Raw genomic sequence first — 15,991 nt, 5'->3', positions numbered from 1 at the left:
CACCAACACAGCAAATACTTGCCATGTAAGCAAATGGAAGCAGGATTTCACTGGTATGCCACTTATTTGCATTTTCTGGTAAATATAAATCTAAACTACATCAAAATCATCACAAAATCAGGAAGTAAAATATTCAAAATATCAAAAACAACAAATGTTAGATGCTCCATATGTCGCCTATCACTTATCAACTGTCACTGCAAAATTTCTAATTTCTTACCAAAATATATTTTACTCATGATTTGAGGCATGAAAAATAAATGTTTGCAAGCATTTGCTTTCCTCTCCGTTCATATAACTCCTAAAGATTACATTCCCTAACCTGCACAGAAACCACAAAACAATATATTAAAAAAAAAATATTTTTGTTGTACTAATAAATACATGCTTTTATCAACTATTGGCAACATAATATTATAAACCAAATATAAAAAGGAAGCATATTTTTTTTTATCTATTCCCTTTTTTTTAATTAAAAGACATGGTACTCATATGCTAAATCCATTTAGATTAATGCAGCATAACTGTATAAAACTGACTGGAAAATTTCACCTGAACATCTCTATGTAAAAAAAAAAAGAATTTCTTCAGCTCACCAGAGTAAGTGCTCTGTGAATAGGTATCTTTAAGCTACTGCCATCTGCATGGTAAAAAAACAACAACAGCCAATCAGCATCATCAGTGCTGAGTTTACATTTTGCTTTACTGTGATCTCATGGGATTTCATCGAAATTGCAAGAGATTTCAAATAAACTTCCCTAAACTGAGTGAAATACAGTGACTGTGCTGGCAGATGCCAGATGCACACTCACTAGCAAGTCCTGGGACTAACATCCTTATTTGATGCTTAAAGTCCCTTTACAATGCAATATTGCTATTGAGGAAATTTTGAGGTAAAATATCTTCTACTTTTTACATGGAGAAATTCAAGTGATTTTTTTTATAGAATTTTACAGATACGCTGTATCACTTTCAAGTGATTTGACATGTCACTTTAAATTAAAGGTTTACAAAATGTAATAATTGTGGGTCTATGTATAAACGGTTCATTTAAAAAAAATAAATGCAAGGAAATAAAATTCAAATTTTTTTGGACAATATATATAGAAACAGTTCTGCAGTGCAGGTTTAAACCTGAAATCAACACACGGTTCTGTCATCTAATCCAGAACTTGGTGGTATATTACAATCTCAAAGTGAGGTAGCCTCAGAAGAGTGAACGCGTCTTGAATGAATAACATTGTTAGAAACATTGTTGCAAACACTTTAACCATATTTTGCTTAAGACACTTGCTCACTGACCCTACCTCACTATGCTCTTATGGAATAGAGCTGAATTTTAACAAACAGCACCCAGAAAGAATAAATGTTATACTCAAAATTAATGTATTTTTTTTTTTATTGTAAGATTTGTATGTTCAGGTGCTTTGGTAACGTTGCATCTTTTGAGATTTTGAATTTGATATTGGTTTTCTCATCTGTATTTACATATGCATACAAGGGTATGCTTGCCTTTTATCCCTGCCCTTACATGAAGGCATTCACTAAAGTTAACTCATAAATACCTAAACTACCTTTGGATAATCTGTTCTTTTCTCTCAATATATCAATCTCCAGCTGACACAAAAACTGTTTAACATTTTTTTTGTAATACTATAAAAATAGAGTCGAATAAGTTTCTCACTCATATGAATATGCAATGTAATGCACATAAAGTGTCAATGAACCTTTCTCTACATGGACCCCAAAATGTTAACTCCAATGTAGAACCTTATAAGTATTTTTTAGGAATAATATAATTGGAGGATTGTCCCCTACAGTTGTTTAGGCGTCATTTAGGCTGGCATAACTAAACTGAAAAATGCAATTTGTGTGATTTGCTCATCAAATTAGTAGCTATGGCCATGCCATATTTATCATTGAATTCTAGGTGGTATTTGCGCTTCCTGACAAATTTGTCTCTTCAAATTTCCTGTTTCCTTACAAGTTTATGATTTTAAAAAGCCTTAAAAAAACAAACAAAAATAATTTAGTATTAAAGAGGTGGTAATTAATTTCAGCTCAAGTAACATAACTGACCCACAAACTAAATCCCTATTGATATGTAATCAAGATAAAAAACAAAAGTCCTGAACTATGAGGAAATACCACTTTTAGTACTTAAAAACAAAGAACTCAAATCTGGTTTACATAAACAAACCTGTATTATTATTAGATGGTAAAATGATTACAAACTACAGAGGCCTAAAGAAAATTTCCCAGTATGGTTTTTGTGACAAGCCTGAATCAGAGATGTCCTGCCCTACAAACGTGATATTGCTGGAGGTTTTTAAGTGTTAGAATGATCATGTTTAAACTATTTATGGTAGAAATAAATTGTCTTTAGTGTTTGGCACTTTCCCCCAAAACATCCTGTGTTTTTGTCTAGTGTAATACTCCATGACCTTGCTGTGTAAGGGAGCAGATTTCTGAGGTAAATTTTGGTGTCTATTTCTGAACTGCCTCCCAACGTTGAGAGTTTTTGAATAACAAATGCATCTTACATGTGTTCATCTCTTCTTGTTTTTCAGTGTGTTGTACGTTTTTGCAGTTTATGTTCAATAAATTATTTTTTAATCATTAAACCTACGAGTCATCTTTTTTTTGTTTGGCCACAGAATAAAGTCTATCCTTTTTCAGATATCAAATTCACACTCATTTTTTTGCTAGGGTTGATGATAAAATGTTTTAATTAAAATGTATATTGAGATAATTAAAAATGTCAGCACAATAGTAAATGTCCAAATTTGGGTAAACAAATTACAAAAGTTAGAATGGTTAAAGTGTTGCATGTAAAATGTAGTGCTAGGACAATAAAAAATAAATCAATCTAAAAACTTAACATTCAAGATATATGTGGAATTGGCAGACATTTACCAAAAAGGCTTAAAATAAGATTTCTTCCCTCTGGAGTTGTGAAAAAGCATTCAACTACAGGTTGGGTTTACTGTTTTGGTCCTTCTTGCAGTAGGTAGCAATTCTTCAATACAACTTTAGGATGACTTCCCCTATGTGTACCCTATTTTCCCTGTTGGTTTCAGTTCCCATATTGTCAAGAGAACATATCTGAAGCATGAAACAAGAAATGGATAGTTTAACCTTTTACATTTGGGTGCTAGTGCTGTGTATATAAAGAATGAGATGGGTCAATAAAACTCTAGATCTTAAAAATACTAATCTGCAAGACTAACTTCCATAAGCTCCATGTGAAGATGCATAAGAACCTTGAACTGATTTTTGCATTTACTGAAGTCTAAGCAAGACTAAATGTTTGTTGTGCAATGCTCCTCAAAGAATGTTTCATGAAACTAAGCCAGACAGAATCCCTTGCTCCAGTAGAATGTGCCTTCACATTGAAAGGAGGACATTCCTTCAATATATATACCAGAGTTACAGCAGAGTGGTTTATTATGGGTCCAGAATAAATGATAAACACATGATTAGTTTTCTTGATATTCTTAGTGGTTATGACACACCCAAGGGCTATGGCAACTTCAAGCCTGATCAGAATTGGTTCCTTATTCTTCTGAAGTTTAGGGCGAAATGAAGAAACAACTAGTTTGGAATTAATGTTCTGACAACTAACAACCTTAGGAAGAAAACACAAAAAAGGTCAAAAAGAAAGCTTTATTTTGATGAATCATACAAGAAGTTTAGGAATGAAGAGCATCTGACTCTGATATACATCTAAATGTGTGCCCATCCCTCAAGACAATAATAAAAAAAAAGTCAACAATACACATTTGTTTAAAAAGAATTATACAATAAAACCTAAAAAACTAAATTCAAGTCCCAAGGATAAATGGAATATCCAAAAACAGCACATATTTCAATATTCCAAAAAAAAGAAAGCGCAAATTACAAAATACAAAAACTTTCAAGGAAATAAAGTGTATAAAACTCCATAGATCTGCTTGACCAATAAGGAAGCTCAACAAATATGATTTCTTTCATACCATTAGGAGAAAATTCAGCTATAAATGTTATAGGTAAGTGGTGCATAGTCTTGTAGAAAAGTAGGAAAAACTCTGTATAAAGAAATATTTAGCGAAAAGAGTCAAAGGGGCCTATTTAAGAACGTGCGAGCGGACATGATCCGATATTGCGGATCATGTCTGCTGCACATCGATAAATGCTGACAGCATATATTCTCAGCATTTATCATTGCACCAGCAGATCTGGTGAACTGCTGGTGCAATACCGCAATACCTCCCCTGCAGATTCACGGCCATTCGGCCGCTAGCAGGGGATGTCAAATCATATTGGATCAGGTTGATTTCCAGCGATGTCTGTCCGCCGCCTCAGAGCAGGTGGACAGGTTATGGAGCAGCGGCCTTTAGACCGCTGCTTCATAATTTGTGTTTCTGGCGAGCCTTCAGGGGCATCACGCGGCCAATGGGCTGCTAGGAGGGGGTGTCAATCAACCTGATCGTATTCAATCGGGTCGATTTCTGTCCACCGCCTCAGAGCAGGTGGACAGGTTATGGAGCAGCAGTCTTTAGACCACTGCTTCATAACTTCTGTTTCTGGCGAGCCTGAAGGCTTGCCGGAAACACGCGGCATCAAGGTCCGTATGGAGCTTGATAAATTGACCCCATAGAATAAAATAGGAAAAGACCACAAGAAAGTTTACTGTACCAAGGGAGGTTCCATTTGAAATGGCCATATGCAAACTTACCAAGTTTAAGACTGAAATCGTTTAAGCACTTGACGATACTGCACATCTCTTTCTATACTTAAAGTGTAGATGAGGATTGTACAAAAGTCTTCAGAAAGATTTAAAGGGACATAAAAACCAAATGGCACTGCCATACATATGAAGGGTAAGAGTCTCTTCAAAGTGTAGCACAGCAGTTTTCTCTGGCCAAAGCTATGTCTTTTTATGATCAGTGTGTGATTTCACAAGGCATAAACATTTTAAACAACTTTCACATCCTTACTTCACTTCTATTATCAAATTTACTTCATTCTCTTTGTATCCTTTAATGAAGGAAAAGCAATGCCCTACTAGGAGCTTTCTGAACACATCAGGTGAGAAACTGACAAAAGACATATGTGCAACCACTAATCAGCAGCAGTGCATTGCTGACCCTACCTTGATTTGCTTTTCAATACAGGAAACCAAGAGAACAAAGCAAATTAAATAGATGTAAAATGGAAAGCTGTTTAAAATTACATGCTCTATCTGAATCATGAATGTCTAATTTTGATTTTACTGTCCCTTTAAGTGAAATGGAATGCATTAGAAAAAAAATATTTAGATGCTTTCTACTTTATAAATTGTACACTGAAAATGTATTAAGGAGATCTTACAAGTGAGAGGGAGGTGAGCAAATCAAATTTAAGAAGCTTCCCTTGCAGAATCACTAATACTGAATGTATGCTTGTTGAAGTGACTTTTTTATGACATTTTTGTATTTATACATTATACATTAATATGTTAACTGTGTGACTAATCTATGACTGAATGTAGGGGTGAATGGAAATCATGTTGTATTATTGGCTACTGTGTGACTACAACAGAGACATTGAGGCTTATTTAACAAATGTCTTGCGGACCTGATCCGACAGTGCAGATCAGGTCCGCAAGACATCACTGAATGCGGAGAACAAAGCACTCTGCGTATTTAGCATTGCATCAGCAGCTCTTGTGAGCTGCTGGTGCAACGCTGCCCCCTGCAGACTCGTTGTCAATCGGCCGCCAGCAGGGGGTGTCAATCAACCTGATCGTACTCGATCGAGTTGAATTGTGGTGATTGTGACCGCTGTTCCATAACGGACCGTCAAGCTCCGTTCGGAGCTTGATAGATAGGCCTCTGTGTATGTGAAAGACTGTCTGTGGATGCATTGTATAAGAAGTCTAAACTGATTCTAAACAAATTATTAATGACAAAAGACAACAAGAAATGTCCAATTAAAGTACAGAAAAATGTGGACAAAAAAATAACTGGATATTATTCCTACTTAAAATTATTGAATTATTATAATGTAAAAACAACACACAGAAACTACTTTCATACTCTCATATTAAGAAGTGTTTAAACAGATTTAATAATGTGTGCATTTATTTTGTATTATTACAGAGGACTGATTTTAGTTTACAAATCATTTTGATGCCCATTCTCTGTTAAGTCAGGTAAACCAGAAGTCTTTGCTCTAGCCCTCCGCAGGCTTGTTCCTTTTGTGATAATTTCTCCATAGCCTTCTTTGTGTGAAAACGCGTAGCTAGATCTACGATTTAAAGATCCCCTCTTGAAAGATGTTGTCAATGACACTGTTTTTACTTCAATGTTCATTGATTCACTGTAAGAATGTCCCTGCAAAGAGAAAAATGTTGCAGACAGGAGACTTTAAATTTAATTTAAATTTGAAGATAAATGCTGAAAAGTAAAAATTAAATAAAAATAGCTACTTGTCAAATAACGTGTCTATTCAATAATAATCTACCTCTGTTATGTTCTCTGTAGCTTAAAGGGACAGTAAACACCTTCGGCAAGATTATGAGTTTTGCGTTAGGAGCTATGCAGTGCTAACGAGCAGTTTATTTTCACCGCTTACTTACCTACAGCGCTGGTATTACGGGTTTTCAGAAACCCGGAGTTAAAAGGCAAGAAGTGAGCATAGAGCAAAATTTAGCTCCATATCTCACTTCAATACCAGCGCTGCTTAAGTCAGTGGTGAGCTGGTCGTACGTGCTCGTGCACAATTTCCCCATAGACATCAATGGGGAAAGCCAGCTGAGAAAAAGTCTAACACCTGCAAAAAAGCACCGTAAAACTCAGTAACGCAGCCCCATTGATTCCTATGGGGAAACACATTTTATGTTTACACCTAACACCCTAATATGAACCCCGAGTCTAAACACTCCTATTCTTACACTTATTAACCCCTAATCTGCCACCCCCAACATCGCCGACACCTGCATTATATTTATTAACCCCCTAATCTGCCGCTCCGGACACCGCCACCACCTACATTATACTTATGAACCCCTAATCTGCTGCCCCCGACATTGCCAACACCTGCATTATATTTATTAACCCCTAATCTGCCGCTCCGGACACCGCCGCCACCTACATTATACTTATGAACCCCTAATCTGCTGCCCCCAACATCGTTGACACCTACATTATATTTATTAACACCTAATCTGCCGCCCACAATGTCGCCACAACCTACCTACACTTATTAACCCCTAATCTGCCGCCCCAACATTGCCGCCACAATATTAAATTTATTAACCCCTAAACCTAAGTCTAACCCTAACCCTAACACCCCCTAACTTAAATAGAAGTTAAATAAATCTAAATAAAATTTGTATCATTAACTACATTATTCCTATTTAAAACTAAATACTTACCTATAAAATAAACCCTAAGCTAGCTACCATATAACTAATAGTTACATTGTATCTATCTTAGGGTTTATTTTTATTTTACAGGCAAGTTTGTATTTATTTTAACTAGGTAGAATAGTTATTAAATAGTTATTAACTATTTAATAACTACCTAGCTAAAATAAATACAAATTTACTTGTAAAATAAAACCTAACCTAAGTTGCACAAACACCTAACCTTACACTATAATTAAATAAATTCCCTACATTAAATACAATTAAATAAATTCAATTAAATTAGCTAAATCACAAAAACCCCCACTAAATTACAGAAAATAATAAACAAATTACAGATCTTTAAACTAATTACACCTAATCTAATATCCCTATCAAAATAAAAAAGCCACCCCAAAATAAAAAAAACCCTAGCCTAAACTAAACTACCAATAGCCCTTAAAAGGGATTTTTGTGGGGCATTGCCCCAAAGAAATCAGCTCTTTTTCATGTAAAAAAAATACAAACAACCCCCCAACAGTAAAACCCACCACCCACACAACCAACCCCCCCAAATAAAATACTAACTAAAAAAATCTAAGCTCCCCATTGCCCTGAAAAGGGCATTTGGATGGGCATTGTCCCTAATCTAAAAAATAAACCCACCCAATAAACCTTTTAAAAAAAAAAACCTAACACTAACCCCCAAAGATTAATTTACCGGGAGAAGTCTTAATTCAAGCAGCAAGATGTCCTCAATGAAGCCGGCAGAAGTGGTCCTCCAGACGGGCAGAAATGGTCCTCCAGACGGCAGAAGTCTTCATCTAGACGGCATCTTCTATCTTCATCCTTCTGGCGTGGAGAGGGTCCATCTTCAAGACATCCGACGTGGAGCATCCACTTCTTCCGACGGCTTCTTCGTAATGAATATCACTTTAAGTAACGTCATCCAAGATGACGTCCCTTAGATTCCAATTGGCTGATAGAATCAGCCAATCGGAATTAAGGTAGAAAAAATCCTGTTGGCTGATGCAATCAGCCAATAGGATTGAACTTCAATCCTATTGGCTGATCCAATCAGCCAATAGGATTGAGCTTGCATTCTATTAGCTGATTGGAACAGCCAATAGAATGCCAGCTCAATCCTATTGGCTGATTGCATCAGCCAATAGGATTTTTTCTACCTTAATTCCGATTGGCTGATATAATTCTATCAGCCAATCAGAATCTAAGGGACGCCATCTTGGATTACTTAAAGTGATATTCATTACGAAGAAGCCATCGGAAGAAGAGGATGCTCCGCGTCGGATGTCTTGAAGATGGACCCGCTCTGCGCTGGAAGGATGAAGATAGAAGATGCCGTCTGGATGAAGACTTCTGTCCGTCTGGAGGACCACTTCTGCCCATCTGGAGGACCACTTCTGCTGGTTTCGTTGAGGACATATTGCCACTTGGATGAAGACTTCTCCCGGTAAGTGAATCTTCGGGGGTTAGTGTTAGGATTTTTTTAAGGGTGTATTGGGTGGGTTTATTTTTTAGATTAGGGACTTTGGGCTGCAATAGAGCTAAATGCCCTTTTAAGGCCAATGCCCATTCAATCTCCCTTTTCAGGGCAATGGGGAGCTTAGGTTTTTTTAGTTAGTAATTTATTTGGGGGGTTGGTTGTGTAGGTGGTGGGTTTTACTGTTGGGGGGTTGTTTGTATTTTCTTTTTACAGGAAAAAGAGCTGATTTCTTTGGGGTAATGCCCCACAAAAGGCCCTTTTAAGGGCTATTGGTAGTTTAGTTTAGGCTAGGGTTTTTTTTATTTTGGGGTGGCTTTTTTATTTTGATAGGGCTATTAGATTAGGTGTAATTAGTTTAAAGATCTGTAATTTGTTTTTTATTTTCTATAATTTAGTGTTGTTTTTTTGTGATTTAGCTAATTTAATTTAATTAATTGTATTTAATGTAGGGAATTTATTTAATTATAGTGTAAGGTTAGGTGTTATTGTAACTTAGGTTAGATTTTATTTTACAGGTAAATTTGTATTTATTTTAGCTAGGTAGTTATTAAATAGTTAATAACTATTTAATAACTATTCTACCTAGTTAAAATAAATACAAACTTGCCTTTAAAACAAAATTAGACCCAAAGATAGATAAAATGTAACTATTAGTTATATTGTAGCTAGCTTAGGGTTTATTTTATAGGTAAATATTTAGTTTTAAATAGGAATAATGTAGTTAATGATAGGAATTTTATTTAGATTTATTTAAATTATATTTAAGTTAGGGGGTGTTAGGGTTAGACTTAGGTTTAGGTGTTAATAAATTTAATATAGTGGCGGTGGCGTTGGGGAAAGCATATTAGGGGTTAATAAATGTAGGTAGGTGGCGGCGATGTTGGGGGCAGCAGATTAGGGGTTAATAAATATAATGTAGGTTGCGGCAATGTCCGGAGAGGAAGACTAGGGGTTAATAAGTATAATGTAGGTGGCGGCGATGTTAGAGGTTGCAGATTAGGGGTTAATAATATTTAACTAGTGTTTGCGAGGCGGGAGTGCGGCGGTTTAGGGGTTTATATGTTTATTATAGTGGCGGTGATGTCCGGAGCGTCAGATTAGGGGTTAAAATTTTTATTACAGTGTTTGCTATGCGGGAGGGTCTCGGTTTAGGGGTTAATAGGTAGTTTATGGGTGTTAGTGTACTTTTTAGCACTTTAGTTATGAGTTTTATGCACGGCGTTGTAGTGTAAAACTCATAACTACTGACTTTAGAATGCGTTAGGGATATTTGAGGTAGAGGGTGTACCGCTCACTTTTTGGCCTCCCAGGACAGACTCGTAATACCGGTACTATGGAAGTCCCATAGAAAAAAGACTTTACAAAGTTTACGTAAGTCGGTTTGCGGTAAGGCCAAAAAAGTGTGCGGTGCCCCTAAACCTGCAAGACTCGTAATAGCAGCGGTAGTGAAAAAGCAGCGTTAAGACCTGTTAACGCTGCTTTTTCAGCTCACTGCACAACTCGTAATCTAGCCGCTTGTAATTAGACATTTCTGTTGTGTTATATAATAACACTTGCCAAGTCCAAATGTTTTTAAAACAAATATCTTTTTTGCTGCAATTGTTTTTCAATAGCCAAAGTTCTCCCACCATTTGTCTTGTTTAGATTAGCTAATCTGGCCTTTAGCCAGCAGAAAACAAGGGTAGGAAAAATCATAATGTTAGTATAAAATCAATTGTTTTGCAGTTGCTATCTATTAAAGCCAATTAGGACATGCAAAACAGTGGTAAGTGGAATGCAAGTGCATCTTCCACTCACCTATGCTTATGAAATGTGTCATGTATGTCATTAGCGGGTATAAATGGAGGATACAAATGTTCAAGGCCTGCTGCCATATTGGCAGCATGTTGCATTCACCTATCACTGAAGCCGCATTTTCTTTTAAAAGAAGCTTTTTGAAAAAGCAAAATGTTTGTGATGAAATTTGAAAAGAACTGTAGTAGCTTTAAAATTCAGATTGTATATTCCTTTAATCCACATTGAATATGGTCATTTAAACATTATAAGAACTTGACTTTTATCTCCTGAACCGTGCAGAGAAAAATCTATTTAATGGTACATGCTTAGGAGCCCATCAAATTTCATACCTCTACCTGTAATCCATATTTGTTAGGGCGCAAGAGGAATAATTTCTCGTAGTGAAGTAGTGGAGATAACTTGAATGGTATACAAAGTTTGGGATTATTTGTGCATATAGCTTTTCTTTCTAAAACTGGTAAAAGATCACCATATTTGTTTATCTACCTATATATAATATATATATATATATAGAAATGAAAAGTAATAAAACCACATGTATTTTTTCAAATTAAACGTACTAATATAAACATGCAATGGTTCATACTTACATTCTGAATTCTTCTTGGGCAATAAAGTTTTGTGAAAACTCTGATGGTGACTGAAGGAAGAATGCTAATTATCACTGTCAATAATACGATAAGCCAGCTGTACCCTTGGGAAAAGGTATTTATCCAGACACCTAACAAAAACAGAAAAGAGACAGGGTATTTTAATGCAAGTATAACAAATAAGCAAAGTAGAAGAAAAATAAGTATGTTTTGGCGAAAAAAGGGTCAAAGGAGTCGATCAGGTCCATTAGAAATGTTTATCAAATAATGTATTCAGATAATAAAGCCTCTATAGACTTTAACAGCTCATTTTGTAATTAGAAATAATTAGGTCCAAGGGCAAATTTGGATGTTGCATCCTCATCCCATTTATAGTAAATACTTTTTGTTACGAAAAACACAAATCCCTAATATTTCCCTTCTGAATCCTATAAACATATTGAACATTGTAATGTTTACTTCTAAACAGTCTACTTAAATAAAAATTATAAAAAAAATAGATAATCCCATTCCCCAGATTTGCATAACCATAAATTGCATGCCCTGTCTGAAACATGAAAGTTTAATTTTGACTAGACTGTCCCTTCAAAGGTCATGCAATTGTAACCAACTTCTGCGGCTTCTATACCAACAAACCAACCCTTGAGCGTTAAGCCTGTATAGGTGGTGGAATAGGTATCAACTAAGCACAGCCGGATTAAGGTTTTTATATTTTGGAAGTGCAACATCTTCACAAATGCTAGAAGAAGAGATGCATCCACTAAATGAAATGCAATAATATGCAGCTTATACCATTCACTTCTCAAGTGAAGCCACAATCACCATTCACTCAATTAAGAGTATATAATATGGGCTAAATACAACATTGATATACATATGTTGATATTTGGTTAACCCTAAATTGATTTGTGGTGTCCAAAAAAATTTTTTAAAATAAATTTATGCTTACCAGATAAATTCCTGTCCTTCCTGGCAGGGAGAGTCCACAACTTCATTCCTTACTGTTGGGGAAATACAACACCTGGCTACCAGGAGGAGGCAAAGACACCCCAGCCAAAGGCTTAAATATCCCTCCCACTTCCCCTATCCCCAGTCATTCTGCGAGGGAGCAAGGAAAAGTAGGAGAAACATCAGGGTATAAAGGTGCCAGAAGAAATAATTGTCAGGGTTTTTTCCTGACTTGTTTGCCATGTGCTGCTGGCAGCCATTTTACTCACCTCTCTTGCTGACTTTGGTGCATTCTGGGAGATGCTGCTCACTTCCTGTACTTCCTTTTATGGCCAGACTGGTTTACATCATCCATGTGAGACAGGATGCAGTCTCAGAATTGTGATGTCATCACTTATTATTTAAAGGGCCTTTGTTCAGTATGCTTTACCCTTGCGTTGTCTCAGACCTGTTTGTGAGAGCTCCTGTGTATTACCTGGCTGTCTGACGTCCCTCCTGGTTCCTGATCCCTTAATTGTTCCTGACTCTGCTATTCTCCTTTTCCTGATTCCAGCTTGTCTGACTACTCGCTTTGTCTCCTGACTCGGCTTGTCTGACTACCAGCTCTAGTTTTGACTCCTAGCTTGTTATTTGACTTATGGACTTTTTATTTTTTTTTGCTACTAATAAAGTTGTGATTATTTTTGAACTTCTTGTCTCAGTCTGATTCCTGGCATCCTGACATTACGCAAGGGTCATGAATCCTGATGGTGCTAATAATCCACCTTTACCTGCCATAATTTCCAGGATGGATGAACAGGATCACCGCTTGGATCAATTTGCACTAGCCCTGCAAACCCTGCTGACTCGCACTGCACATTTGGACCAAAGCAGGGACGTGCACTCATAAGAGGCAGGGGAGGCAGTGCCTACCCTGCCATATGTGGCAAAAGCTTAATTAAATTTTAATTAAAACAAAAAAAAAGTTAAAAAAAATATATTTCCCCCCCATGTAATGCTATGAAGAGGCAGGTACAGGAATGCTTCTCTCCATTGCAGTACATGAGTCAAAGGAAAAGCTGTGCTGCAGCGCCACCTGTGTTCTGTCAATATATTAGCAGCAAAAATTGGGACTAATAGGAGGCACCCCTCTTGATGCCTCCTAGCAAGTGAAGGATATATAGATTAGTCAGGAGGAGGATGCAGTGAGCAGGGTCATGTGACACAACTGGAAGCTGAGGTAACCTAAGAACAGATGACACCAAGCAGAAGAGTAAATAAGTATAAAGTGGGAGTGCGCATATCCTTGAGCTTAGTGGAAAGCTCAAACAAATGTGAGTAGTCATTTGTTACAAAACAACTACTTCCTCAAAGTGCCATTACAGATTCACACTATGTTGCAATTTTCTGTTTCCTTTTTTATGGGATCTCACTGAGGAATGCTAACAAGCTGAAAAACTCATCCAGAGGACACAGACATATCCTTGATTAAGAACTTTATTTGGTTTTCCTTTTATGATTTTTGTTATCACATTTATTTCACATTTTTTTCTTTGTGATATTCGGTATATTTATTGTAATTTTATCTTGTTGTTATACCTATTTTATTAGTGCACTAAGATATAAGTAATATTTATATCCTGTAATTATGGATTAATGTAAGCAATTGTATTAGCACTTATGTTTGGTAAGCACTGTTTACTGTTTATTTTTAACTGATAGCCTTTAAAATTTTGGACTTTTAACAGTTTTTGTCACTAGTACTGTTTTTCTGTTCACACGCTGATTTTTCTGCAGCAAACCAGCTATATTTGGGTATTCCTTTAGCACAGAGTTTTGTTTATAGGTGTATCAAAGCCAAGCACACCTTGTTAATTAATTAGCAGTTCACACCATTCACACAGTTTTTAACCTTTTACCCATACTTATAGACTCCACATATAGAGCACATTATATATATTATTTTTTGTTAATTTGGGAGATTTTTTCACTATGTCTTTGTTTCAAAGTAGACGCACCCTAGCATCAGGTGCTGATGATTTTTTTTAATGATTCTGAACACACAGATGACTCACTAGCAAACCTCTTAAAGGAAGTTGAAAAATATATGGTTAAAGAAACCAAATATCACCTTGAGATATTAACCTTAGAAAAATATTTGAAAGAACAAATTACCCCTAGAGGATTACGAATTCTAAAAAATCCCACATTTGGTCAGGATAACCTTATGTTTATGACCAAGTGGAATCATATTTTAGAAGAATGCACAAGAAAACTTATGAATCTTATTATTAGTGAAAAGAAAAAATTATTGGATGAGGCAAATATAGAAATTAACATGCTGGAACAAAAAATAACTCCCCATATGGAGAGCAAACAATATGGGGAACTTTCACAAAAAGTGGCAGAAAATTTAGATTGTTTAAAAAAAGAGATCAAAGACACTAAGAGAAAGAAATACTTTAGAGACTATGAGGATTATAAAGAAAGGAAAGAAAGAAATTATAGAGCTAAAAATAGAAGAACACATATTCAAAATACTAGTAATTCCAACAAGGAGCGTTTACAATATAAAGATCAAGACTTTAGATACACACATAGAAATAATTATTATGGCAATACATCAAATCAACGCCAACATAATTCTTTAGCACATAGAGAAAGAGAGAGCTACTATAACAAAAGAAAGGAAGAAATTTCCTATGCAGATCACAGATATCCACAGAAAAATCATGATATGACTTATAATAAAAATATGAATTATAGGAACAATCAGGATAGATCTGAACAGTGGGCAAGAGAAGAAAATAATTGGCAACAACCTAGAAATCCTTTTAAAAATCATAAAGAACAATATCCAAAAGAAACCACCACCCATAATAGATTTGGAGCTTTAGCAAGATATAACTCAGAAGAGGAGGAGGTTTTTATAGAGGCTGGAAAAAGAAAATACACAAGAACGGATTCAGATCTGTTCAACAAAAGACGCAAAAACATGGACAGAACGGATTACTAAGTAATAAACACAATAATAAACAAATAAATAAAAAAGATAATGGTATTTTCAATCTGTCAAGTACCACACTATCAGAAGCCCAAACCTCTGTCTTAAACAAAGGGCTAAATTTTGCTCCCAGTTACAGAATGAATAAATTTGAAGCCTTTACAGGAATTCAGAAGTTTATTAGAAATCTATGCATAAAAAAGTTTTTTACTAACAATCCCATAATCAGTAACAGTTCTATAGAAATAAATAAATATAAACATATAGAGGTACATAAAAAGTCCTCCTTTAATCCCACACAGTGCAAATCAGCACCTATGGAGACATTCTTAGAACTAGTACATAGGGATATTAAAAATATGAAAATTAATTATGGTTCCAATCTCACTAAACTAGAACAAACAGCCTTGGCAGATTTAAAAATGAATGATAGGATAGTCATAAAGCCCGCGGACAAGGGCGGAGGGACAGTTATCATGGATAAAACTAAATACAATGAGGAATGTCATAGACAACTTAAAAACACTGAGGTATATATCGAACTTGATAGTAATCCAATAATAAAATTTAAAAAAAGACTTGAACTTCACTTGGAAAAAGGCTTAAAAACAGGCATTGTGAATAAAAAAGAATATCAATATATCTACAACCAATTTCCAAAAACTCCCACTTTTTATATACTGCCGAAAATACACAAGGATCCATCTAACCCCCCGGGTAGACCCATAGTGTCAGGGGTTAATTCCCTCACAAGCAACTTATCGGCATATATAGACCAATTTTTACAGACTTATGTCGTA

General features: G+C 35.7%; 1 protein-coding gene across 1 annotated transcript in view; it reads right to left on the bottom strand.

Annotated features, from left to right (window-relative positions):
• Window positions 1-3,652: 3,652 nt before the first annotated feature.
• ATP8B3 (ATPase phospholipid transporting 8B3) overlaps window positions 3,653-15,991 on the bottom strand; it is a 507,825-nt gene continuing 495,486 nt past the window's right edge. Inside the window, 2 exon segments of the mRNA XM_053700104.1 lie at window positions 3,653-6,356; window positions 11,261-11,391. Coding sequence (XP_053556079.1) covers window positions 6,138-6,356; window positions 11,261-11,391 — 350 coding nt within the window. The 3' untranslated portion in view covers window positions 3,653-6,137.

Source organism: Bombina bombina, chromosome 2, assembly GCF_027579735.1.
Source record: "Bombina bombina isolate aBomBom1 chromosome 2, aBomBom1.pri, whole genome shotgun sequence".
NCBI lineage: Eukaryota > Metazoa > Chordata > Amphibia > Anura > Bombinatoridae > Bombina > Bombina bombina.
Note: the sequence above shows the minus strand (reverse complement) of the source record. Positions and strands in the feature narration are given on the sequence as shown.